Source organism: Lissotriton helveticus, chromosome 5_1 (genome assembly GCF_964261635.1).
Source record: "Lissotriton helveticus chromosome 5_1, aLisHel1.1, whole genome shotgun sequence".
In the NCBI taxonomy this organism is placed as follows: domain Eukaryota; kingdom Metazoa; phylum Chordata; class Amphibia; order Caudata; family Salamandridae; genus Lissotriton; species Lissotriton helveticus.
The window spans coordinates 42604313-42631886 of NC_136065.1; the positions used below are offsets into that span (position 1 = coordinate 42604313).

Here is a 27574-nt window from a genome sequence, read left to right on the forward strand (position 1 = left end):
GATGGAAAATGGAAAATATATTCACAAAGAGGAAGTGTCTTACATAATCAAAAGACGGGATTGGAAGCTTTCATAAGAAAACTGTAGAACACATAAAGTGAGGTCAATACAACTCAATGTTGTAAAGACTGGAGAGGAAAACAATATAATATTGGTACCCATTTCTTTGGCTATGATCTTAAGCAAGGAAACAATAAAAATTAATTTTTTATTCTTTGAACTCTCATAACCGAATCTTAAATTTCAGTTCTGATTTCTTAAACTGTTAATATATTTCTAGGCAATATTCCAGAGTCAGAGTATCAAGGAAGAAGTATTTCAAACTTTGAGAACTTTAGACAACCACCCAGTAAAGTTCCTGATTACAATGCCACAAAAACAGTTTCTAGGCTTAAACTGGGATAGAGGATTTACTCTGTACATTGGCAGCAAAATGCCACTGGAAGAGATCATAATTCATCCAATGCGTCTATATTAGAAGGTAATTTATAGCACTCACCTTTTTCTATTTGGAGATTGTCTGTGTACACAAAAACATGTATTATGAACTCACTGAATTTTATTTTTCATAAAATGTATTTATTATTGCTCAATTTAAATACATACCTCTTGCTTTAATTAAATCACCTATCAGATAAATATAGAGAAGTAAAGGTTATTATTGTTTTGAGTACGTGCAATTTATTTCAATATTGCCTGATGGTGAAAGTAACCAGATTAAGGACTACAGACAGTGGCTAGTACTAGCTATCTGGAAGGAGTTTCCAAGTGTTCCAACTACTTTTTGGAAAATGACTGAAATATCATATATCCATAAGATATATTGTTTCGCATAGTCAAAGATAGTTCATGCATTTCAAACTGACCTATCACATTCACATTCATTATACGGTAAAACAAATATCCCTCAATCATTTCAAAAACTTTTTTAAAGTATATGACATCAAGTTGCCTAGCACTAAGCTGGTTAGGGGTCTTTGAAAAGTAATAAATTTTTTGCAGATTATAAATGTCTTAAAAAATATCTAATATACAATATGTTGAAATCTTTCAAACCTAAGAACTATTTTGTTTAAAACCAAAGAATTATTTGGAAATTCATTCTTTTGATATGTCTGCTCAGATAGCCTATAATAGATTATGAATTTCATAATGAGCATTTCTGGAGATTTTGAAAATGGAGTAGAAGTGTCTAATTGCAGTGAAATCACTTGGTGACAATCTTGGTGTGTTCTACTGCTGTGTGGATTGGGAATTGACTTTCTTACTGTGTAGTGCAGTTCTGTTTTAGTATAAAGGAGACATAGTCTAGAACATAGCCCCTCTGTAGAGCAAAATATTGTTCCCAACATCATGAAAAGAAAATGATGCAAGACAGGAAGTAAAAATTTTCAGACAAAATGTGTAACTGAAGGACTCTACCTTGACTGGATTTGTTCTTGCCCTTACCCTTGTTTTCATGCGACTTCACATACCTTTTTCCTTCTGGAGAGTGTCTGAAATAGCAACGATAAATGTGTTACTTGTGGAGATTCAATACAGACTGTTGCCAATTTTTAAAGGCAACCATTCAAGAGATGTTCCACGTTTGAATATTTTGACAACTGTGCTAGAGTGTAATGCTCTAAATTCAAGCAATTCGCAAAAATATAAGAACAATGTTAAAAATTATGAGGATGAAAATGTCACAACACAATCATCATCTGACAATTTGAATTAAACAGAACAATTAAATCTGCATTTGGAACATTACATGAAAAACAACTGTGTGGCCAGCTCTTCAGCTGTGTAAAAACTTTGCATTGGTGCATAAAAATTATCTTCATATTAACAAGAATAAATAACGGAAATATAATTGTAATGCTATGCATCATTTTCGTGAAGCAAAAACAGTCGAAAAGTTTGGTAAATCTGGGCCTAAGATGCTATTGAGCTGACTTGAGGAGGATGGAAATGCTATACTTAAAGTTGGATTGAAATGTAAATCCTGAAATACTTGGCATCAAGTCAGCTAATAAACACAGCAGCATTATGCAATACACAAAGGAAGAAGCCAGATTAGGGTTTCAAATTATACCATCCTAGAGGTGTATGAGGGTCAAAACATTACAAAATTCACTCAGTCTCTGAAGATGCAGCATTCTCAATGGCCTCTCCTCTGCCATAGGGTCACATCCTTCTCATGTCTCACCTCCAGGTGCAAGAACTCAGTCAAAGTGCCAGCATGAACTAGAAATCCCTTTGGAATGCAATTCATATATAAAACACTAATTCTTCATAAGTACTTTATGGGAATATTAAATCCCACAAGAGGTCAGGCCAGAGGCGAGGTCAGGGACACAGTGGAACGTCTACACGTGATTCACCTATGAATATCACATTCAAAGCCACTAAGAATAGGAAATATATTTTAAAATATTTATAATAAACTTCTAACCTAGATCATAAAATATGAATGGTACTGAAACAGAATCTAAAAATAAATGCAAAGATGCAATTTATGCACATCAAAAACAGCAAGAAAAATTCTAACATTTGTATTATGTCTTTATCATCATGGGACAGTCAGCTATGCTTTGGTGCCCAGGTCCAATCTGTTGGAGTAACTTGTTTTGGGAAAATAAAAACCATCAGGAAATGTATCAACTACCTGCCGGATGCCACACGCTATACAGTAGTCCATGCCTTAATAACTTCCCATTTGGACAACACAAGTGGGTTATATCTCGCCCTCTCCCTAGGATTGATTCGCAGACTACAGATAGTACAAAACGCTGCAGCCCGTTTAATCTGTGGTACCGCACTCAGACAACATATTTCTCCCTCTCTGAGCCAACTTTATTGGCTTCCCATCGCTAAGCGATTTGAATTCAAGGTTCTAACACTGGCGTTTCGGGCGGGCAAGGGGCTGGGGCATGCCTATCTCAGAAGAAGGCTCCGCCCCTATGCTCAGTCCAGATCGCTACGGTCTAACACCCAATGCCAATTGATCACACCCAGATTTTAAAAAGTAAGATTCGGTGGAAAATCCTTTGAGGTGGGGCCACTAAATGCTAGAACAAACTCCCCATGCACCTATGGCATATTCAGACGGAACCTCTGTTTCCTAAAGCCCTTAAAACCTGGCTATTTAGCCGGCCGGACTAGACCAGCCTGATGCTCCTGATCTCCTCAGTGTCTGCTACAGCGCCGGGACACCCCATTGGGGTAGCTCCGCGCTTAACAAGTGCCTATAATAATAACTGCCTTATGCTTTATTGAGATTTATACTATCTTTGCTTAAGCAGTAGATAGTAAATTGTGACTGAGATTCTAAGCTGATTCACCCAGCATGCTTATGATTTATTTATAAAATAGCAAGTTAGCTATTTCCTGTCATGAATTAGAAGCATGTAGGAGAAAGGAACATAAACACTGACTAGCTGTAATGTATTTCCCCCCTCTGTTGTTGCCTCCAACTGAGGATTGGGCTACCCACTGGATTAACATTTCTCTCTATAGCTATGTCTGGAAGGCTCTCTCTATTTATGATATGATATCTGATATTCTATTGTATACTACTTGCATTTTTTATCTTATCCTACTTTTTATTTTGTAAGCAATTACAGGATTTTAAGATTTTAAAGCAAAAATTGAACAAGACAAGAATGGCAGAAAATGTGCCAATTCATTTATCATAGAGATAGAATACACTAAAAAATCATAGACATTCCTGGGTAGCAGGTACCTATGGTGCTGACATTTCTAGTATTCATAAAAAACAGCTTTATAACATCACACACTCTATAAAGGAAATAGCAAAGATTGGAAAATGCCCAAAAGTTGAATTCCTAGAGTCTGAAAGGACAAAATGATTTAAAATAGAAACGTCTAAACGTGAATAGTCATAGTGTTCCTGACACATCCTCTAACACCTTTAAGCCACTGGGCAGCACCTGATGGACCTATTAGCTATCACTACAGGAAGCCTGGAGGTAAAGAAAACGTTTTTTTAAAGTTGGAACCGGATTCTGGAGCAGAGAATTTTACCTCTTGGGCTGTGCTTGGCCAGACAAACTCATTCCTTGCACCTTAGAAGAGGGTGGGTTCTACTTGTTTGTCATGATGGATTCTCACACTGCGCATGTTTACAGTCCTATAGATAAAGTTGTACTTTGATAATTTGAACATTACAGAGCTTGAGCTTTGGCACTGCTGACACATTGTTACTTCTAGATATAGGTTCCTTGTCTCCATACAGCACACGCGAAGCAATGTACGACTATACTTGTGTATTTTTAATTACTGGAAGTGTCATTGACAACTCTGTAATGGTCATCAATGCTCAATGTTGGTTATTATCCGTTCGGTATGGACATTTAAAGAATGAAATACTTAAAACAATCTCTATGCATCTCTTATTTTATTGGGTTGATATGTGGCATAAAAGCCTCATAACTCATCAATTGCAATGGCCTTGGCTTCCCTGGTGGATGGCTACTGTTCCTAATTTGAAAAACATCCTAATTCTTCAGTGCATCTCCTGACTGATTGTTTTAAAAAAAATGTTTTTATTAAAGCTTGCTCAGTAGAATATAGCACAATCACATTACAATTGCATGGATACAAACAAGATATTCAATCTGTGGCATCAGTAGTGCTATACAGTCGATAAGGATTAGAATTTTGTTAATTTTCGTTTCAACAGTTAACAACTTAGGCTGCCGTCCGTGTGAAAAAGTACAGGTGTGATAGCATATCATTCACCTAGCAATGAGGAAAAAAGAAGATAAATAGTGTACAGGGTCAAGGTACATACAGACAATATACAATATATGTCAGTGCACAGATGTAGGAGTGCGCCCAACATCACTAGCATCAGCACGCGGCTCCAGCGGACAATGAGAGACGTCCAGACCAAGCCTACTACATCCCACCTCCCAACTTAAGCAGAAGTGACATAGGTGCCCCAGCACAGTAGGTCGAATGCTGCGGTACAATATGGTGGGGTTAATCAGCCAGGGCATCAGGCACAGCATGTGGGGACTCCACTCTGCCCCGAGACCACTGCATAAACGGTTCCCAAATGTCTCTCGGCCGGGAGGCAGAAGGCATCAGCTCCCAGTAGTTAGTCAATTGAGTGTGACCATATGTTACATCAGTGATCCAGTCCTCAAACTTAGGACGGGTCCTACGACCCCACTTCATGGCCACCTGGTGCTTGGCATATAGTAACAGTAGGGCATGTAGTTTCCTGTGCGTCGGCACGGTTTCAGCCACCCACCCCAAGAGTCCCAGTAGCGGGGAAGGAGAGTCAGCTCTGTGTAGTATCTGATTGATGGCCACAAAAATTGTAGACCAGTAGTCAAACAGCGCCGGCCAGTGCCAAGCTATGTGCAGAAATGAAGCGCCCTCCTCCCCGCATTTCCAGCACCTGTCATCCTCCTTAATACCCATTCTGTGCAGCTCCACCGGGGTACGATAAAATCTATGGAGGTACTTAAAGTGTATGAGGCGCAGCTTGTAGTTTGGGGAAAGTTCCGTCAGCTGCCCACAGCAGAACGTCCACTGTTCCTCAGTCAGGGGGGTCTCTAGGTCGTCATTCCACCACTGTAGCGACTTGGGCACAATTACAGGGGACTGCTCCTGCATGGAATTGTATAAGCGCGTTATAAGTTTCTTGCGGGATGCCCTGCCTAAAATGTTTTGTAATGCGTTGAGGTGTGGGGGCTCACCAGGGAAATTGTCGCTAAGTGCCCTGCATGCGGCTTTCAGTTTGTGGTGGGCGAATCTGTCTCTAAATGACAATGGCTGGTCACCCTCCTGAGCTTGTAGGGTTAGGAATGTCCCATCTGGGTAGAGGTCTGCGAAAGTGCGTAAAGGGGATCCCGCCACTGTGATGTCCCCCCCTCTGCCAGGCACGGGAGCATGGGATTCTGTCTGATGGGGATGGCAGGCGCATACAGCAGGGGCAGACCCGCCCTCTTCTGCAACTCTCTCCACGACCAACGGAGCATGTTGGCCGAGTCAATGTCCCGTGTGGGCCTGGGGGTTTTAAAATACAACGCCACACTTAGGGGCAACGGCGCCACCATGTCCAGTTTCACGGCCGCGTGCGGCTGGTAGGGTGTAGGGTAGGCCCAGAAATGGAGGTATTGGGCTTGCGCGCAGAGTGCATACAATCGCATATCGGGTGCACCCAAGCCTCCCTGTCGCAACGGTAGCGTTAGCATTGTCCATGAGACTCTAGCTTGACTCCACGCCCACACCAGCGCCAGCAGGTGTGAGCGTAGGCAGGTGAAGAAGTGCTAGGTCAGCGGGACGGGTATGTTTGCAAATAAATATAGAAATTTGGGGAGTACAATCATTTTTGTGAGTGCAATCCTGCCTGCCAATGAGAGCGGGATCTTGGACCATATGGCCACTTTACTTTCAAGCCAGGATATTGCTCTGCCAAAGTTCAGGGTCCAGATGTCCTGGAGTTTGCGGCTGCTCCAGACCCCCAGGTATTTCACCTCATCCGCCTCCCAGCGCAGGGGGTAGTCCGAGTGCACCTCTAAGGTGTTATCAGTCAGCGGGAAGATGACCGATTTTGACCATTTTATAGAGATGCCTGAGAGGCCCCCGAATCTAACAAATTCTCGCAGGAGTGGGTTAAGGTTCTCAGTCGGATTGCCCACGTACAGAGTGACGTCATCTGCATATAGGGAAATGAGCAGGCTGAGGGAGCTAAATCCAATACCACTGGCGGTATGGTGCTGTCTAATTCTGGCAGCTAGTGGTTCCATGGCTATCGCGAACAATAGTGGGGACAGTGGGCAACCCTGTCTTGTGCCCCTCGAGATCTTAAACGGGTCGGATACCATGCCATTTGACGCGCACTCTCGCTCTAGGGGCTGTGTAAAGCAACTTGATTTGATTTATAAACAATGGGCTGAATCCCATGCGCTCCAGTATAGCGAAGAGGTAGGGCCACTCCAGCGAGTCAAACGCCTTCGTGGCGTCCAAAAACACCACCGCAGCTTGGACATTAGGATGCAGATAATGTAGCACTGAGAAGACAGTTCTCAAGTTATGCGAGGTTGCGCGGCCCGGTATGAACCCCGACTGGTCGGGGAGAGCAACCATGGGAAGTAGAGGCTGGAGACAGTCTGCTATTATTTTCGCATATATTTTTACGTCCACGTTTATGAGCGATAAGGGTCTGTATGAATCTAGATGGCAGCTGTCTTTATCCGGCTTTAGCAAAGTTATGATAAGGGCTTCCCTCATCGACTCAGGTAGTACACCTATCTCAAGGGCCTCCGCAAAGACCGCCTGCATCCTGGGGGCTAGCTCATCCGCATAAACTTTATAAAAGGCTGCCGTGAGTTCATCAGGACCTGGAGCCTTGTTTAAAGGCAGGGCTTTAATCGTTTTGGCGATGTCTTGCACTGTAACTGGCAGTTCCATATACTTCCTATGGGCATTATTGAACCAGACTATTGCTATGGACTCCAACTACGCCATCAGGTCGTCCTTCGATGCTGTCTGTGTAGAAGTGTACAGATGTGAGCAGTAGTCAGTGAATGCTTGTAGTATCTCCCCGTGGCCTATTTTCTCAGCCCCCTCCGGATCCATTATGGAGTGTACATGGGCGGGTGGAGCTATGGTGCTAAGCATTCTAGCCAGGGTTCTACTGGGCCTGTCTCCCTCCCCATAACGTCGGGCCTCAGCTTGCTTACCCAGGAATTTAACCTCACGTTGAGCTTCCTCCGCAAATTCAAGTAACTTAGCTTTCACACGGGAAGCCAGGTCCGGGGTGGGGTCAGCACAAAACAATTGGTCAAGCTTCTTCAACTCACTCTCTATTCCAGCTATGGTATTTCGAATGGCCTTCAACACGCCAGCTTGTCTCGCAATGCATTGCCCCCTAATGACCACTTTGAAGGCGTCCCATAGGACCGACTCTGTGTCCACAGAACCCTCGTTATTGGTAAAGTAGTCTACAATGTCATGACTAATTTCCTCAGTGAAGGCTGCATCTTGGAGCGCATGCGGCGGGAGGCGCCACGAGAAGGCCCTAGCGGGGGCCCCCGGCACGACAAGCTCCAAGAGACAAGGGGCGTGATCCGAAAGGGACCGAGCCATGATGCCCACATTCGCTGTCCATGTAGCCACGTCCCTGGACACCAGCCAAAAATCTAACCTTGACCAGGCCGCATGATGCGCAGTAATGCATGTGCCTACTCTCGCTTGTGCATTGCGGGATCGCCATATGTCAAGCAGTGAGCCTTCGTCTATGATGTCCTGCAATGCCGCACAGGCGTGTGGGTGCAGTGTCCAGGAGAGGCCCTGTCTGTCCATGGAATCATCCAAAACCACATTGAAGTCCCCGCCCCAAATAATTGTGTGGCAGTCTAGGATTGCAATCTGCGCCCATACTTCCCTGAAGAACTCGGGGTCGTCAACATTAGGACCATACACAGCAGCTAAAACAACACTTCTGCCCAGAAGGGTGCCATGCACAATCACATACCTCCCCTCTTTATCACTTGCCACAGTATATTCCCTCCAGTCTAGGCCTCGCCTTATAAGTATAGTTACACCTCTAGCATAGTTAGAAAAAATTGCTGAGTATGCCACTCCACATCTAGAATGCTTCAGTTTAGGTGAGCAGGTGGAATTGATATGCGTTTCTTGCAAGAGGCATATGTCTATGTTGTGTCTGAGGAGATAACCGTGCATCAGCCTGGCTTTCCTGCCGTCTCCCAAGCCCCTTATATTCCAGGTAAGAATCTTAGTCACTCCCATCGTACTCCGATTAGAAAGACATAAATGTAAAATATGTGACCTCCTTTACGACCCTGCACGTCCAGTGACGTAGGTGTATGCATAAGACACTGACGATAAGCCAAACAACCCCATTCCCAACACCACCCACCTCCCACACCAACCCCCCAATTAGGTTGTGTCAATACCCCCCCGAACACGCCAAAGGCGTCTGAACAGTGCAACAATTTAAAGCGGGAGATACCCCTCGAGGGCGTGGCATCTCGAGCGTGCACCCCCGTTTGCACAGGGTGGCTGCACAAATGAATCCTGTCTCGCAACTAGCTCAGCCAAAGCAGTCATTATGTCATACAGCTAATCACAACAAACAGGAGTATGCAACATATGACCCCCGGGATGACCATTGTACTCAACCCACAGTGTGAACCAGTCTTAGAACTCTCCGCGGAGTACTGTGGGTCTGACAGTGGGATCAGGAGTATCGACCCGATAGGTCACAGCATGTCAATCATTGTCACTTAACTGGCCGTCCACTTCCGTCTCAGCCTGAGCTTTCCGCTTGGTCCTGGGCCCACTTATGTGCTTGGCAAATTTCAAAGCCGACTTCGCATCGAGGAAATTATGCGTAGTGTCATCATGGTGGACTCGGAGCCTGGCAGGGTACATGAGGGAATAAGGAATGTCCGCTTGCATCAACAGTTTTTTTGCGGGCAGGAATTCTTTTCGAGCAGCTTGCACCAAGGGTGTAAAGTCTGGATAAAAGGAGATGTTGTTTCCCTTATGCGTAATCTTTCCCTTTTCCCGAGCCAGGCGTAATATCAAGTCTCTATCTTGGTAATTTAGGAGTTTCACTAGGATCGGTCGCGGCGGTGCTCCAGTCGGCGGTTTATGTGCCAGTGACCTGTGGGCTCGTTCAACAGTGAATACCGGCGATAGGCTCGCGTCAAAAAGTTCATGCAATAGGTCCGTGATTTAGGTCTCCATTTTCCCCATCGCCGTGGTCTCCGGAATTCCTGTGATCCGGACGTTGCAGCGCCTGGAGCGCGCCTCTAAATCATCCGCTTTAGCACACAGCGTTTCAATTTTCTTCTCCATGGCAGTGATGTGCGACTTAGTGGCCTGTTGGAACTCGCAGCATTCAGTGTGCCTATTCTCAAGGCTATCAAGGCGTGTCTCGTGCGTGGCAACCTTGGAGCGCACAGTGTCTAGCTGGGCAGTCATGGCGTCTAATTTGGCGTCAATGCTCTTTAAGCTGGAGCGCACCTCTAGCATTAGCGTAGCGACGTCTTCTTCTGGGATAGACCTCTGGGGTGACCCCCCTGTCGCCATGGAGTCCGGCTCTGAGGGCTTAGGTTGTTTTTTCTGCTCAAAGGTCAGCCTCGGTTGTCTAGTGTCGCCCTTCCCCATGATTCGCGCCTTTCAGCGAGCGTCTATCGCGCCTGGGCAGGGTCCGCCGCAGGGGAGAGCAGTAGGGCACCAATTGGCCAAAAGTACTCACAAGCACAGCACCAAGCACCGGTCGACACGTGCTCCGCCGTGTAGTAGGATTGTAGCACCGCACTTGGCACCTCCAACTTCCACCTGGAGAACAACAAGGACCGCAACACCGTCACCCTGCTGGACAACCTCGCCAACCTCGGACTCAAGCAACTGGTCAACACACCCACCCACTACGCCGGCCACACACTTGATGACAGGTTGAGTGGCTGAAGCACATCGCCTTCAGCCACTCCACCGGACTCCACTGGACCGACCACAGCTGCGTCCACTTCAGCTTCAGAAAAACCACCACCCACCACCACCCGCAACAGGTCCCACACAGAAGCTGGAGCAAGATCACCGCCGACCAGCTCACCACCTCCCTCAGCCAGAACCCTCCGGCCAGCACAACGGACCCCAACGAAGCAGCCCGCAAGTTCACACAGTGGCTGACCGCCTGCGCCGACGACCTCGCACCACTGAAGAACCCTCCCAGCAAACCCAGAAGCAAGAAGGCCCCCTGGTTCAGCGACAAACTCAAAGACTCCAAGAATACCTGCCGCACCCTCGAGAAAGCCTGGCTCCTCGACCGGACCACTGACAACATGACCGCCCTCAAACACGCAACCCACAAGCACCACCAACTCATCCGCACCACCAAGAAGAAATCACTGAAGGATCGACTGGACAACAATGCCCATGACAGCAAGGAACTCTTCAGCATCGTCAAGGAGTTCCCCAACCCCAGCACCGGCAACAACGACATCACCCCCTCACAAGATCTCTGCGACTCCCTCGCCTCCTTCTCCCACCGCAAGATTGCCGACATCCACAACAGCTTCGGCGCACCATCCACGCATCCAACTGTCGAACCAACGCACCCCACAGCCACCCTCCGCACCTGGACCACGGTGACCACCGAAGACACAGCCCGTGTGATGAACACCATCCACTCCGGATCTCCAACTGCCCCCTGCCCCCACCACATCTTCAACAAGGCCGACTCCACCATCGCACCCCAACTCCGAGACGTCATCAACACCTCCTTCGACACCACCACCTTCCCGGAGAGCTGGAAGCACGCCGAGCTCAGCGCCCTACTGAAGAAACCAACAGCGGACCCCACCGACCTCAAAAACTACCGCCCCATCTCGCTCCTCCCTTTTCCTGCCAAAGTCATCGAGAAGATCGCCAACAGACAACTTACCGCCTTCATCGAGACGAATGGATCCCTCGACCCCTCGCAGTCCGGTTTCAGAGCTAACCACAGCACCGAGACTGCCCACATCGCAGCCACGACGACATCCGAGCCCTCCTCGACAACGGGGAAACAGCGGCACTCATCCTCCTGGACCTCTCCGCAGCGATCGACACTGTCTGCCACCGCACCCTAGTCCAACGCCTCAGCAACACCGGCGTCCAAGAGAAGGCACTGAAGTGGATCATCTTGTTCCTCACCGGAAGAACACAGAGAGTCCGCCTCCCCCCGTTTCGATCCGAGGTCACCGAAGTCATCTGCGGCGTCCCGCAAGGATCATCACTCAGTCCCACCCTCTTCAACGTCTAAATGAGACCTCTCGCCACCATCGCACGTCCAACACAACCTAAATATCATCTACTACGCCGACGACACCCAGCTGATCCTCTCCCTCACCAGAGACCCCGACACCGCCAGAACCAGCCTTCATGAAGGAATGAAAGACGTCGCAGAATGGATGAAGAACAGCCGCCTGAATCTGAACTCAGACAAGACGGAAGTCCTCATCCTAGGACCATCACCCTCCGCCTGGGACGACTCCTGGTGGCCCCCAGGCCTGGGCACCGCCCCCAAACTTACAGACCACACACGCAACCTGGGCTTCATCCTGGACTTCTCCCTCTCGATGACCAGACAAGTCAACGCCGTCTCCTCTTCATTCTTTCACACCCTCCGCATGCTCCGCAAGATCTTCCGATGGATCCCGACCGAAAACACCCAAGCCCTCGTCACCAGCCGACTGGACTATGAAAAAACCCTCTACGCCGGAACCACAGCCAAGCTACAGAAAAGAATCCAACGCATCCAGAACGCCTCCGCCCGACTCATCCTGGACATCCCCCGAAGCAACCACATCTCCGGCCACCTGAGGGACCTGCACTGGCTCCCCGTCAACAAGAGGATCACGTTCAGGCTCCTCACCCACGCAGACAAGTCTCTCCACGACCTGGGTCCCAAGTACCTCAACGACCGCCTGATCTTCCACATGCCCACCCGCCAGCTACGGTCTGCCAGCCTCGCCCTCGCCGCCGTACCACGCATCCGAAGAGCCACCGCCGGAGGCAGATCCTTCTCCTACCTGGTGGCCAAGACATGGAACTCCCTCCCCATCCACCTTCGGCTGACCCAGGACCACCTTGCCTTCAGGAGACAACTCAAGACCTGGCTGTTCGAGCAGTAGCGGACCCCCTCCCCAAGCGCCTTGAGACCCTTCCGGGTGAGTTGAAATTTGTAATATAAAAAATACCTGTCTGTAAGACATATGGAGTTGTTACTCTATGTACTGAGCTATGAGTGGATTTACGTTTTGCGGACTGTGATGTCTCGCATGAATCTTCTGAGAAGAAACATTTTCTAAATGCATCTATTCTCTAAATATGGCTAACTATGACAGGGTGGCCCAAAGACAGGCAGGCACTAGACAAAGGTTCTCAACCGTGGGAATCACTTTTAAGTCAGAGGGTAGGACACGATTGACAGGGTGGTGCATTTTCCCAGTTTATAATAATTTTTAATGGTTTCCATTATCTCCACATTGTAAATTACAGCTCCCAGTGTTTTCCTCGTACATACTGTAGGTGACCAGGAAGAAAGTCTTGTACAACAAGCCTCATGAATGCCAAGTGTACTAGGTTATGGAAATGCTTATTTTATATATATATAGGCAATGCATATTTAATACAGACAGTCCTCGGACCAATTCAGATGGAAAATGGAAAATATATTCACAAAGAGCAAGGGCCAGATTTAGGTAGCCAAATACCGGTCGGTAACGGCCTGAATCGGTAAAATTGGCCGTTACCGACCGGTATAGCGAGAACGAAATGTAGGTGACAAAAAAAGACCGATTCGGTAAATATGAATTGGAAAAATACCGACTCGGTATTTACCAAGTACATAATTACCAAATCGTAATTTACCGATACGATAATTACCGAGTCCTTATTCACCGAATCGGTAAATAAGAAATCGGAAAACATGGCCATCGAGATGTAGGAAAGGCCAAAAATACCGAATTCATATAAAATTCGGTATTTAAGAGTCGGTATTTACCATGGACTGAAAGCAGGTGGTAACCATGTGCATGCTATAAAAAAGGGCCCAAAATGCAACAGTGTTGGCAAAATGGCGGCACTCTATCTGATTGCGAGGAGGCGAAGGCTACAGGCTGCAGGTCTGAGGGTATGGCAAAGGGAGGAGCAGGTATACAGGCAGAGGATCACTCTGTTCCAATTGACTGAGCCTGAGATACTCCAGAGGTACAGGCTGCACCCCACTACCATCATGGACCTAAAAAGGGACCTCCACCCATACCTGGATCATCTAACACCCAGGGACCACGCCATCCCTCCCCATGTCCAGGTGCTGTGTAGCATACACCTGCTTGCCTCTGGGAACTACCAGAGTGTGATAGCTGCAGTAGAAGGTGTATCCCAGAGCTGTCTGTCCCGTTTTTTCAGGAAATTCCTGGATGTCATGACTCAGAGAATGGGACATTACTACAGTTCCCTGACACACCTGCGGAACTTGCCAAAACTAAAACAGACTTCTATGGACTGGCACACTTCCCGCATGTGATAGGCTGCATTGATGGCACCCACATTCCCCTATGCCCACCTGCAGCCACCGAACACATATACAGAAACCGTAAGTCGACGCACTCCATCAATGTGCAGGTGATATGCAATGCAGGGAACATCATCACCAACATAGTTGCCAAATTCCCTGGCAGCACACACGACTCCTACATATTCCAGAACAGCGGAATATACACCCGGCTACTGAATGGAGATTTTGGAGATGGATATCTGCTAGGTACAAATGTTGTACACACCCTGAAATGGATCTCATATAAATGTGAAATGTGAATGTAACTCATGTACCTCTCCTTCTCTCCCAGGTGACAGTGCATATGCCCTGCGTTCCTTTGTGCTGACACCGTACCTCAACCCAACCAACAGAGCAGAAAGGTGATACAATGTGGCACACAGGTCCACCCGCAATGTAGTGGAGAGAACCTTTGGACTCCTGAAGAGCAGGTTCCGTTGCCTCCACAAACGTGGAGGTGCGCGACAGTACACCCCCATCCTGTGTTGCAAAATAATAGTCACCTGTGCCATTTTGCACAATCTTGCTACCAAGGAAGGCACAGAGGTGGAGTTGACACATCATGAGAACATAAATGACGACAAAGAACATGCAGGTCCCCAGGCAACAGGACCTGCCGCACTAGATGGTAGATTGAGACGGACAGAAATAACACGACAATATTTCTAGGTAAAGTATGACACATACACAGGTATACTTCATGACATGAGTAGTTTAATCAGCACTACCTCACCATAGTCACATCTGAAGTGGATCCATAAATGTACGTCAATGTCACTGGCTGCACATTCTCAGTTTCAGTCACTGTGTGCAGTTGAGTCTGTCTCCCCCATAGGTCAGTGCTTGCGTTCTCGCACTACATTGCAGGATTTTGGTGCCTGTCCTTCAGTTACCCTGCTGGTGCCTGACTCCGCATGGCTGTGCCTGCCGCTCCGGCGCACCTCCGGTACAGGTGTACTGGAGCCACTCCTGCTGGTTGACCCCTCAGTCTCCTCCACAGCCGTGTCACCAGCATTGCCTGTGTTGGAGTTCAACATCTGCTCCATCGCAGAGGTCACTCTACCCATGCCCCGTGTTAGGTCTGTGCAGCAGTGTTCTATTGCTTCCTGCATTGAAATGGAGCGTCTGCAGAGGAGTGCTGTATTGGTTGCGAACCTATTCACGGCCTTTGTCTATTGGCGCATGTCATGTCGTTCCCTGGCACGCTGGAGATGATCCCTGTCCAACTTATCGGAGAGAACTCCCATGTATGTTGAGATGTCTGTGATTCCTTGTGCAATCACCTCCAGGCTAGATGCCATTTGGCTTATGCCCTTGTCCATGTTGGACATTTTGGTGTTCATACAGCGAACCTGCCTATGCATCGCTTGCAGTGATTTGGCCTGCTGGCGTTGTACTTTCACCATCGTGCCCTCCAGGCCACAGAAGACGCTCTCCCCTTCCTGGCCCTCCCCACCCTCACGTGCCCTCCTTCCAAGGACACTGGTGCGCGCTGCGCCTGCTGCAATAGTTGGTCTTGGACTGTCAGCCACTGGTGCACTCTTTTGGGGGACATCTTCCTCACCCTCTGATTCAGAGGTCTGCAGGATCCTCTGTGGGGGCTCCGCATGGCTACTTTTCCCTCCCGGCATGGACCCTCTGGACATTGCACTGGGTGTGTCTGTGAGGTCAGGAGTTCCAAACAACAGAGGGGACATTGGGACAGGTGTAGTGGGTGGGTCTGGAGATGATGGCTCATGGGTGGGATTGTTCCCTCCTCCTGCGCTGTGACAACTTTTCCTCTTTTCTTTCTCTCCTCTTTTAGTTGGTGCTGCCCTCTCCTCCCTCGGCGGTGCTGAACTGCGTGACGACTCTCCTGTGGATTCAAATTGATTGACATAGGGTCAATGTTGTTGTTTGTCTGTGTGTGGTTCTTAATTAAATAGTCGGCACACCTTTGCACAGTCCACATTGCTTGTTTGGTGATGTGTGTGGCATGCCTTGCTGAGTCATGTGTGGTGTACTTAGCATCTATGTATACATGACTACGTCTACCATGATGCATTGCTGCCACAAAATCTGAGCTCTTCTGCAGTGTGATGTGTGTACACAGTGGGGTACAGGGTTGGGTTGCTGGGGGTAGATGTGGGAACATGCCTCTTACCTTGTTTCTTGGCTGCTTTCGCTGTGCTATCCAGGTCTCCTATCCCATGGATGCATTCTGGCTCCATGGTGGTTTCCACTAGCTTCTCTATTGGTGTCAGTTTTGGTGTTTTGCTCCTGCCACCTCCAGTCAAACACATCCTTTTTCTGTGCAGCTATTTTTTTCTTCGTCACGATGCGCAGGTCATACCACCTCTTTCGGATGTCCTCAATCTCCCGGTGGGTGACACCAATGGCATTGACTTTGGCCTGAATGGCTATCCAAATGTTCCTCTTCACAGTCTCTGCAACATGCAGAGACTGTCTCCCAAATATTTGGCTGTAGTTGCTCACTATTTCATCCACAGCCACCTGTAGTTCCTCTGGACTGAACTTATTCTTCCTTTTCCTCTCACTACCATCCTTTTGGCCTTCCTGTGCCTCCATTCTTTCACTCTGCTTGCCTGTGGATACTCTGCTCCTCTCTCCTCTGAAGAATTGTTTGTTCTGTTGGTTTCCACCTGCATGGGTGTGGCCACTCCCAGGTACGGGGGGGGGGGGTGCTTCACTCTCATTGGTTGGATTCATAGGGCCTTGGTTGTGGGGTGTGTAGGCTGTCCCTGACTGGTTGGCAGGCTCACATGGGGTGTTTCAAACTCCCGATTCGGTAATTACCGAATCGGTGAATTCTGAATCGGTAAATTCCGATTCGGCTTTTTCCGATTCGGTGAATCCCATTCATTCCTATGGGCCATGTGGCCCATAGGGATGCTTGGGTTTCACCGATTCGGAAAAAGCCGAATCGGATTATTCCGATTCGGTAATTACCGATTTTGGTTACCGAGTCATACCGATTCGGTAACCTTTACCGATTTTTTACCTACATACCACTTACCGATTCATGAATACCGATTCGGTATGAGTCGTATTTATGAATCGGTAAATGGAAATTACCTACATCTGGCCCGAAGTGTCTTACATAATCAAAAGACGGGATTGGAAGCTTTCATAAGAAAACTGTAGAACACATAAAGTGAGGTCAATACATATCAATGTTGTAAAGACTGGAGAGGAAAACAATATAATATTGGTACCTTTTTCTTTTGCTATGATCTTAAGCAAGAAAACAATAAAAATGTATTTTTTATTCTTGAACTCTCATAACCGAATCTTAAATTTCAGTTCTGATTTCTTAACTGATAATATATTTCTAGGCAATATTCCAGAGTCAGAGTATCAAGGAAGAAGTATTTCAAACTTTGAGAACTTTAGACAACAAACCAGTAAAGTTCCTGATTACAATGCCACAAAAAAATTTCTAGGCTTAAACTGGGATAGAGGATTTACTATGTACTTGGCAGCAAAATGCCACTGGAAGAGATCATAATTCATCCAATGCGTCTATATTAGAAGGTAATTTATAGCACTCACCTTTTTCTATTTGGAGATTGTCTGTGTACACAAAAACATGTATTATGAACTCACTGAATTTTATTTTTCATAATAAGTATTTATTAATGCTCGATTTAAATACATACCTCTTGCTTTAATTAAATCACCTATCAGATAAATATAGAGAAGTAAAGGTTAATATTGTTTTGAGTACGTGCAATTTATTTCTATATTGCCTGATGGTGAAAGTAACCAGATTAAGGACTACAGACAGTGGCTAGTACTAGCTATCTGGAAGGTGTTTCCAAGTGTTCCAACTACTTTTTGGAAAATGACTGAAATATCATATATCCATAAGATATATTGTTTCGCATAGTCAAAGATAGTTCATGCATTTCAAACTGACCTATCACATTCACATTCATTATACGTTAAAACAAATATCCCTCAACTTTTTTAAAGTATATGACATCAAGTTGCCTAGCACTAAGCTGGTTAGGGGTCTTTGAAAAGTAATACGTTTATTGCAGATTATAAATGTCTTAAAAAATATCTAATATACAATATGTTGAAATCTTTCAAACCTAAGAACTATTTTGTTTAAAACCAAAGCATTATTTGGAAGTTCATTCTTTTGATATGTCTGCTCAGATAGCCTATAATAGATCATGAATTTCATAATGAGTATTTCTGGAGATTTTAAAAATGGAGTAGAAGTGTCTAATTGTAGTGAAATCACTTGGTGACAATCTTGGTGTGTTCTACTGCTGTGTGGATTGGGAATTGACTTTCTTACTGTGTAGTGCAGTTCTGTTTTAGTATAAAGGAGACATAGTCTAGAACATAGCCCCTCTGTAGAGCAAAATATTGTTCCCAACATCATGAAAAGCAAATGATGCAAGACAGGAAGTAACAATTTTCAGACAAAATGTGTAACTGAAGGACTCTACCTTGACTGGATTTGTTCTTTCCCTTACCCTTGTTTTAATGCGATTTCACATACCTTTTTCCTTCTGGAGAGTGTCTGAAATAGCAACGATAAATGTGTTACTTGTGGAGATTCAATACAGACTGTTGCCAATTTTTAAAGGCAACCATTCAAGAGATGTTCCACGTTTGAATATTTTGGCAACTGTGCTAGAGTGTAATGCTCTAAATTCAAGCAATTCACAAAAATATAGGAACAATGTTAAAAATCATGAGGATGAAAATGTCTTGAGGAGGAAGGAAATGCTATACTTAAAGTTGGATTGAAATGTAAATCCTGAAATACTTGGCATCAAGTCAGCTAATAAACACAGCAGCATTATGCAATACACAAAGGAAGAAGCCAGATTAGGGTTTCAAATTATACCATCCTAGAGGTGTATGAGGGTCAAATCATTACACAAGTCACTCAGTCTCCGAAGATGCAGCATTCTCAATGGCCTCTCCTCTGCCATAGGGTCACATCCTTCTCATGTCTCACCTCCAGGTGCAAGAACTCAGTCAAAGTGCCAGCATGAATTAGAAATCCCTTTGGAATGCAATTCATATATAAAACACTAATTCTTCATAAGTACTTTCTGGGAATATTAAATCCCACAAGATGAGGTCAGGGACACAGTGGAACGTTAACACGTGATTCACTTATGAATATCACATTCAAAGCCACTAAGAATAGGAAATACATTTTAAAATATTCATAATAAACTTCTAACCTAGATCATAAAATATGAATGGTACTGAAACAGAATCTAAAAATAAATGCAAAGATGCAATTTATGCACATCAAAAACAGCAAGAAAAATTCTAACATTTGTATTATGTCTTTATCATCCTGGGACAGTCAGCTATGCTTCGGAGCCCAGTTCCAATCTGTTGCAGCAACTTGTTTTGGGAAAATAAAAACCATCAGGAAATGTATCAACTACCTGCCATATGCCAAACGCTATACAGTAGTCCATGCTTTAATAACTTCCCATTTGTACTACACAAGTGGGTTATATCTCGCCTTCTCCCTAGGATTGATTCGCAGACTACAGATAGTACAAAACGCTGCTGCCCGTTTAATCTGTGGTACCCCACTCAGACAACATATTTCTCCCTCTCTGAGCCAACTTCATTGGCTTCCCATCGCTAAGCGATTTGAATTCAAGGTTCTAACACTGGCGTTTCGGGCATGCAAGGGGCCCGCCTATCTCAGAAGAAGACTCCGCCCCTATGCTCAGTCCAGATCGCTACGGTCTAACACCCAATGCCAATTGATCACACCCAGATTTAAAAAAGCAAGATCCGGTGGAAAATCCTTTGAGGTGGGTGCCACTAAATGCTTGAACAAACTCCCCACGCACCTACGGCATATTCAGACGGAACCTCTGTTTCCTAAAGCCCTTAAAACCTGGCTATTTAGCCAGCCAGACTAGACCAGCCTGATGCTCCTGATCTCCTTAGTGTCTGCTACAGCGCCGGAACACCTCGTTGGGGTAGCTGCGCGCTTAACAAGTGCCTATAATGATAACTGCCTTATGCTTTTTTGAGATTTATACTATCTTTGCTTAAGCAGTAGATAGTAAATTGTGCCTGAGATTCTAAGCTGATTCACCCAGCATGCTTATGATTTATTTTTAAAATAGCAAGTTAGCTATTTGCTTTCATGAATTAGAAGCATGTAGGAGAAAGGAACATAAACACTGACCAGCTTTAATGTATTTTTCCCCCTCTGTCGCCTCCAACTGAGGATTGGGCTACACACTGGATTAACATTTGCCTCTATAGCTATGTCTGGAAGGCTCTCTCTATTTATGATATGATGACTGATATTCTATTGTATACTACTTGCATTTTTTTTATCTTATCCTACTTTTTATTTTGTAAGCAATTACAGGACTTTAAGATTTTAAAGCAAGAATTGAACAAGACAAGAATGGCAGAAAATGTGCCAACTCATTTATCATAGAGATAGAATACAGTCAACAATCATAGACATTCCTGGATAGCAGGTACCTATGGTGCTGACATTTCTAGTATTCCTAAACAACAGCTTTATAACATCACAGACTCTATAAAGGAAATAGCAAAGATTGGGAAATGCCCAAAAGTTGAATTCCTAGAGTCTGAAAGGACAAAATGATTTCAAATAGAAACGTCTAAACGTGAATAGTCATAGTGTTCCTGACACATCCTCTAACACCTTTAAGCCACTGGGCAGCACCTGATGGACCTATTAGCTATCACTGCAGGAAGCCTTGAGGTAAAGAAAAAGAGTTTTCAAAGTTGGAACCGGATTCTGGAGCAGTGACTTTTACCTCTTGGGCTGTGGTTGGCCAGACAAACTCATTCCTTGCACCTTAGAAGAGGGTGGGTTCTACTTGTTTGTCATGATGGATTCTCACACTTCGCATGTTAACAGTCCTATAGATAAAGTTGTACTTTGATAATTTGAACATTACAGAGCTTGAGCTTTGGCACTGCTAACACATTGTTACTTCTCGATATAGGTTCCCTGTCTCCATACAGCACACACGCGAAGCAATGTACGACTATACTTGTGTATTTTTAATTACTGGAAGTGTCATTGACAACTGTGTAATGGTCATCAATGCTCAATGTTGGTTATTATCCTTTCGGTTTGGACATTTAAAGAATTAAATACTTTAAACAATCTCTATGCATCTCTTATTTTATTGGGTTGATATGTGGCATAAAAGCCTCATAACTCATCAATTGCAATGGCCATGGCTTCCCTGGTGGATGGCTACTGTTCCTAATTTGAAAAAAATCCTAATTCTTCAGTGCACCTCCTGACTGATTGTTAAACTGAAGATAGAGTACTCTACAGAGAGGTATTTATTTATTTAACCTGTTCATAAGAATTTTAGGATTTAAATAAATACCTACAGAAGTTGAAGTTTATAAAATAAAAATAACTGTCTGTAAGACATATGGAGTTGTTACTATATGTACTCAGCTATGAGTGGATTTACGTTTTGTGGACTATGATGTATCACATGAATTTTCTGAGAAGAAACATTGTCTAAATGCAGCTATTCTCTAAATGTGGCTAACTATGACAGGATGGCCCAAAGACAGGCAGGCACCAGACTAAGGTTCTCAACCATGGGAATCACTTTTAAGTCAGAGGGTAGGACACGATTGACAGGGTGGTGCCAGTTTATAATATTTTTTAATAGTTTCCATTATCTCCACATTGTAAATTACAGCTCCCGGTGTTTTCCTCGTACATACTGTAGGTGACCAGGAAGAAAGTCTTGTACAACAAGCCTCATGAATGCCAAGTTTACTAGGTTATGGAAATGCTTATTTTATATATATAGGCAATGCATATTTAAGACAGAGAGTCCTCAGACCAATTCAGATGGAAAATGTAAAATATATTCACAAAGAGGAAGTGTCTTACATAATCAAAAGACGGGATTGGAACGTTTCATAAGAAAACTGTAGAACACATAAAGTGAGGTCAATACATCTCAATGTTGTAAAGACTATAGAGGAAAACAACATAATATTGGTACCATTTTCTTTTGCTATGATCTTAAGCAAGAAAACAATAAAAATGTATTTTGTATTCTTTGAACTCTCATAACCGAATCTTAAATTCCAGTTCGTATTTCTTAAACTGTTAATATATTTCTAGGCAATATTCCAGAGTCATAGTATCAAGGAAGAAGTATTTCAAACTATGACAACTTTAGACAACAAACCAGTAAAGTTCCTGATTACAATGCCACAAACACAGTTTCCAGGCTTAAACTGGGATAGAGGATTTACTATGTACATTGGCAGCAAAATGCCACTGGAAGAGATCATAATTCATCCAATGCGTCTATATTAGAAGGTAATTTATAGCACTCACCTTTTTCTTTTTGGAGATTGTCTGTGTACCCAAAAACATGTATTATGAACTCATTGAATTTTATTTTTCATAAAATGTATTTATTATTACTCAATTTAAATACATACCTCTTGCTTTAATTAAATCACCTATCAGATAAATATAGAGAAGTAAATGTTAATATTGTTTTGAGTACGTGCAATTTATTTCTACATTGCCTGATGGTGAAAGTAACCAGATTAAGGACAACAGACAGTGGCTAGTACTAGCTATCTGGATGGTGTTTCCAAGTGTTCCAACTACTTTTTGGAAAATGTCTGAAATATCATATATCCATAAGATATATTGTTTCGCATAGTCAAAGATAGTTTATGCATTTCAAACTGACCTATAACATTCACATTCATTATACGTTAAAACAACTATCCCTCAATCATTTCAATAACTTTTTAAAAGTGTATGAAATCAAGTTGCCTAGCACTATGCTGGTTAGGGGTCTTTGAAAAGTAATACGTTTATTGCAGATTATAAATGTCTTAAAAAATATCTAATATACAATATGTTGCAATCTTTCAAACCTAAAAACTATTTTGTTTAAAACCAAATAATTATTTGGAAATTCATTCTTTTGATATGTCTGCTCAGATAGCCTATAATAGATGATGAATTTCATAATGAGCATTTCTGGAGATTTTGAAAATGGAGTAGAAGTGTCTAATTGCAGTGAAATCACTTGGTGACAATCTTGGTGTTTTCTACTGCTGTGTAGATTGGGAATTGACTTTGTTACTGTGTAGTGCACTTCTGTTTTAGTATAAAGGAGCCTAGTCTAGAACATAGCCCCTCTGTAGAGCAAAATATAGTTCCCAACATCATGAAAAGCAAATGATGCAAGACAGGAAGTAACAATTTTCAGACAAAATGTGTAACTGAAGTACTCTACCTTGACTGGATTTGTGCTTGCCCTTACCCTTGTTTTAATGCGATGTCACATACCTTTTTCCTTCTGGAGAGTGTCTGAAATAGCAACGATAAATGTGTTACTTGTGGAGATTCAATACAGACTGTTGCCAATTTTTAAAGGCAACCATTCAAGAGATGTTCCACGTTTGAATAGTTTGACAACTGTGCTAGAGTGTAATGCTTTAAATTCAAGCAATTCACAAAAATATAAGAACAATGTTAGAAATTATGAGGATGAAAATGTCACAACACAATCATCATCTGACAATTTGAATTAAACAGAACAATTAAATCTGCATTTGGAACATTATATGAAAAACAACCATGTGGCCAGCTCTTCAGCTGTGTCAAAACTTTGCATTGGTGCATAAAAATGATCTTCATATTAACAAGAATAAATAACGGAAATATAATTTTGATGCTTTGCATAATTTTCGTGAAGAAAAAACAGTCGAAAAGTTTATTAAATCTGGGCCTAAGATGCTAATGAGCTGACTTGAGGAGGAAGGAAATGCTATACTTAAAGTTGGATTGAAATGTAAATCCTGAAATACTTGGCATCAAGTCAGCTAATAAACACAGCAGCATTATGCAATACACAAAGGAAGAAGCCAGATTAGGGTTTCAAATTATACCATCCTAGACGTGTATGAGGGCCAAATCATTACACAAGTCACTCAGTCTCCAGAGATGCAGCATTCTCAATGGCCTCTCCTCTGCCATAGGGTCACATCCTTCTCATGTCTCACCTCCAAGTGCAAGAACTCAGTCAAAGTGCCAGCATGAATTAGAAATCCCTTCTGAATGCAATTCATATATAAAACACTAATTCTTCATAAGTACTTTCTGGGAATATTAAATCCCACAAGATGAGGTCAGGGACACAGTGGAACTCTAACATGTGATTCACTTATCAATATCACATTCAAAGCCACTAAGAATAGGACATATATTTTAAAATATTCATAATAAACTTGTAAGCTAGATCATAAAATATGAATGGTACTGAAACAGAATCTAAAAATCAATGCAAAGATGCAATTTATGCACATCAAAAACAGCAAGAAAAATTGTACCATTTGTATTATGTATTTATCATCCTGGGACAGTCAGCTATGCTTCGGAGCCCAGGTCCAATCTGTTGGAGCAACTTGTTTTGGGAAAATAAAAACCATCAGGAAATGTATCAACTACCTGCCGGATGCCACACGCTATACAGTAGTCCATGCTTTAATAACTTCCCATTTGGACTACACAAGTGGGTTATATCTCGCCCTCTCCCTAGGATTGATGCGCAGACTACAGATAGTACAAAACGCTGCTGCCCGTTTAATCTGTGGTACCCCACTCAGACAACATATTTCTCCCTCTGAGCCAACTTCATTGGCTTCCCATCGCTAAGCGATTTGAATTCAAGGTTCTAAAACTGGCGTTTCGGGCGGGCAAGGGGCTGGGGCCCGCCTATCTCAGAAGAAGACTCCGCGCCTATGCTCAGTCCAGATCGCTACGGTCTAACACCCAATGCCAATTGATCACACCCAGATTTAAAAAAGCAAGATCCGGTGGGAAATCCTTGAGGTGGGTGCCACTAAATGCTAGAACAAACTCCCCACGCACCTACGGCATATTCAGACAGAACCTTTGTTTCCTAAAGCCCTTAAAACCTGGCTATTTAGCCGTCCGGACTAGACCAGCCTGATGCTCCTGATCTCCTCAGTGTCTGCTACAGCGCCGGAACACACCGCTGGGGTAGCTGCGCGCTTAACAAGTGCCTATAATAATAACTGCCTTATGCTTTTTTTAGATTTATACTATCTTTGCTTAAGCAGTAGATAGTAAATTGTGCCTGAGATTCTAAGCTGATTCACCCAGCATGCTTATGATTTATTTATAAAATAGCAAGTTAGCTATTTCCTGTCATGAATTAGAAGCATGTAGGAGAAAGGAACATAAACACTGACCTGCTGTAATGTATTTCCCCCCTCTGTCGCCTACAACTGAGGATTGGGCTACACACTGGATTAACATTTGCCTCTATAGCTATGTCTGGAAGGCTCTCTCTATTTATGATATGATATCTGATATTCTATTGCACACTACTTGCATTTTTTATCTTATCCTACTTTTTATTTTGTAAGCAATTACAGGAGTTTAAGATTTGAAAGCAAGAATTGAACAAGACATGAATGGCAGGAAATGTGCCAACTCATAGAGATAGAATACAGTCAACAATCATAGACATTCCTGGATAGCAGGTACCTATGATGCTGACATTTCTAGTATTCCTAAACAACAGCTCTATAACATCACAGACTCTATAAAGGAAATAGCAAAGATTGGAAAATGCCCAAAAGTTGAATTCCTAGAGTCTGAAAGGACAAAATGATTTAAAATAGAAACGTCTGAACGTGAATAGTCATAGTGTTCCTGACACATCCTCTAACACCTTTAATCCACTGGGCAGCACCTGATGGACCTATTAGCTATCACTGCAGGAAGCCTGGAGGTAAAGAAAAAGAGTTTTCAAAGTTGGAACCGGATTCTGGAGCAGTGACTTTTACCTCTTGGGCTGTGCTTGGCCAGACAAACTCATTCCTTGCACCTTAGCAGAGGGTGGGTTCTACTTGTTTGTCATGATGGATTCTCACACTTCGCATGTTTACAGTCCTATAGATAAAGTTGTACTTTGATAATTTGAACATTACAGAGCTTGAGCTTTGGCACTGCTGACACATTGTTCCTTCTAGATATAGGTTACTTGTCTCCATACAGCACACGCGAAGCAATGTACGACAATACGTGTGTATTTTTAATTACTGGAAGTGTCATTGACAACTCTGTAATGGTCATCAATGCTCAATGTTGGTTATTATACTTTCGGTTTGGACATTTAAAGAATTAAATACTTAAAACAATTTCTATGCATCTCTTATTTTATTGGGTTGATATGTGGCATAAAAGCCTCATAACTCATCAATTGCAATGGCCTTGGCTTCCCTGCTGGATGGCTACTGTTCCTAATTTGAAAAACATCCTACTTCTTCAGTGCATCTCCTGACTGATTGTTAAACTGAAGATAAAGTACTCTACAGAGAGGTAATTATTTATTTAACCTGCTCATGAGAATTTTAGGATTTAAATAAATACCTCCAGAAGTTGAAATTTGTAAAATAAAAAATAACTGTCTGTAAGACATATGGAGTTGTTACTCTATGTACTGAGCTATGAGTGGATTTACGTTTTGCGGACTGTGATGTCTCGCATGAATCTTCTGAGAAGAAACATTTTCTAAATGCAGCTATTCTCTAAATATGGCTAACTAAGACAGGATGGCCCAAAGACAGGCAGGCACTAGACAAAGGTTCTCAACAGTGGGAATCACTTTTAAGTCAGAGGGTAGGACACGATTGATAGGGTGGTGCATTTTCCCAGTTTATAATAATTTTTAATAGTCTCCATTATCTCCACATTGTAAATTACAGCTCCCGGTGTTTTCCTCGTACATACTGTAGGTGACCAGGAAGAAAGACTTGTACAACAAGCCTCATGAATGCCAAGTTTACTAGGTTATGGAAATGCTTGTTTTATATATATAGGCAATGCATATTTAATACAGACAGTCCTCGGACCAATTCAGATGGAAAATGGAAAATATATTCACAAAGAGGAAGTGTCTTACATAATCAAAAGACGGGATTGGAAGCTTTCATAAGAAAACTGTAGAACACATAAAGTGAGGTCAATACATCTCAATGTTGTAAAGACTGGAGAGGAAAACAATATAATATTGGTACCCTTTTCTTTTGCTATGATCTTAAGCAAGAAAACAATAAAAATGTATTTTTTATTCTTTGAACTCTCATAACTGATTCTTAAATTTCAGTTCTGATTTCTTAAACTGTTTATATATTTCTAGGAAATATTCCAGAGTCAGAGTATCAAGGAAGAAGTATTTCAAACTTTGAGAACTTTAGACAACAAACCAGTAAAGTTCCTGATTACAATGCCACAAAAAACGTTTCCAGGCTTAAACTGGGATAGAGGATTTACTCTGTACATTGGCAGCAAAATGCCACTGGAAGAGATCATAATTCATCCAATGCGTCTATATTAGAAGGTAATTTATAGCACTCACCTTTTTCTATTTGGAGATTGTCTGTGTACACAAA

General features: G+C 43.5%; 1 protein-coding gene across 1 annotated transcript in view; it reads right to left on the bottom strand.

Moving 5' to 3' along the window:
• Positions 1-27574, bottom strand: part of LOC144752372 (butyrophilin-like protein 9) — a 401025-nt gene that overhangs the window by 199602 nt on the left and 173849 nt on the right. Inside the window, exons 10-12 of the mRNA XM_078640307.1 lie at positions 27541-27561; positions 23439-23459; positions 6410-6676 (exon numbers count right to left, since the gene is read on the bottom strand). Of these exons, the coding sequence (XP_078496433.1) occupies positions 6410-6676; positions 23439-23459; positions 27541-27561 (309 nt within the window). The remainder of the gene's footprint in view (positions 1-6409; positions 6677-23438; positions 23460-27540; positions 27562-27574) is intronic.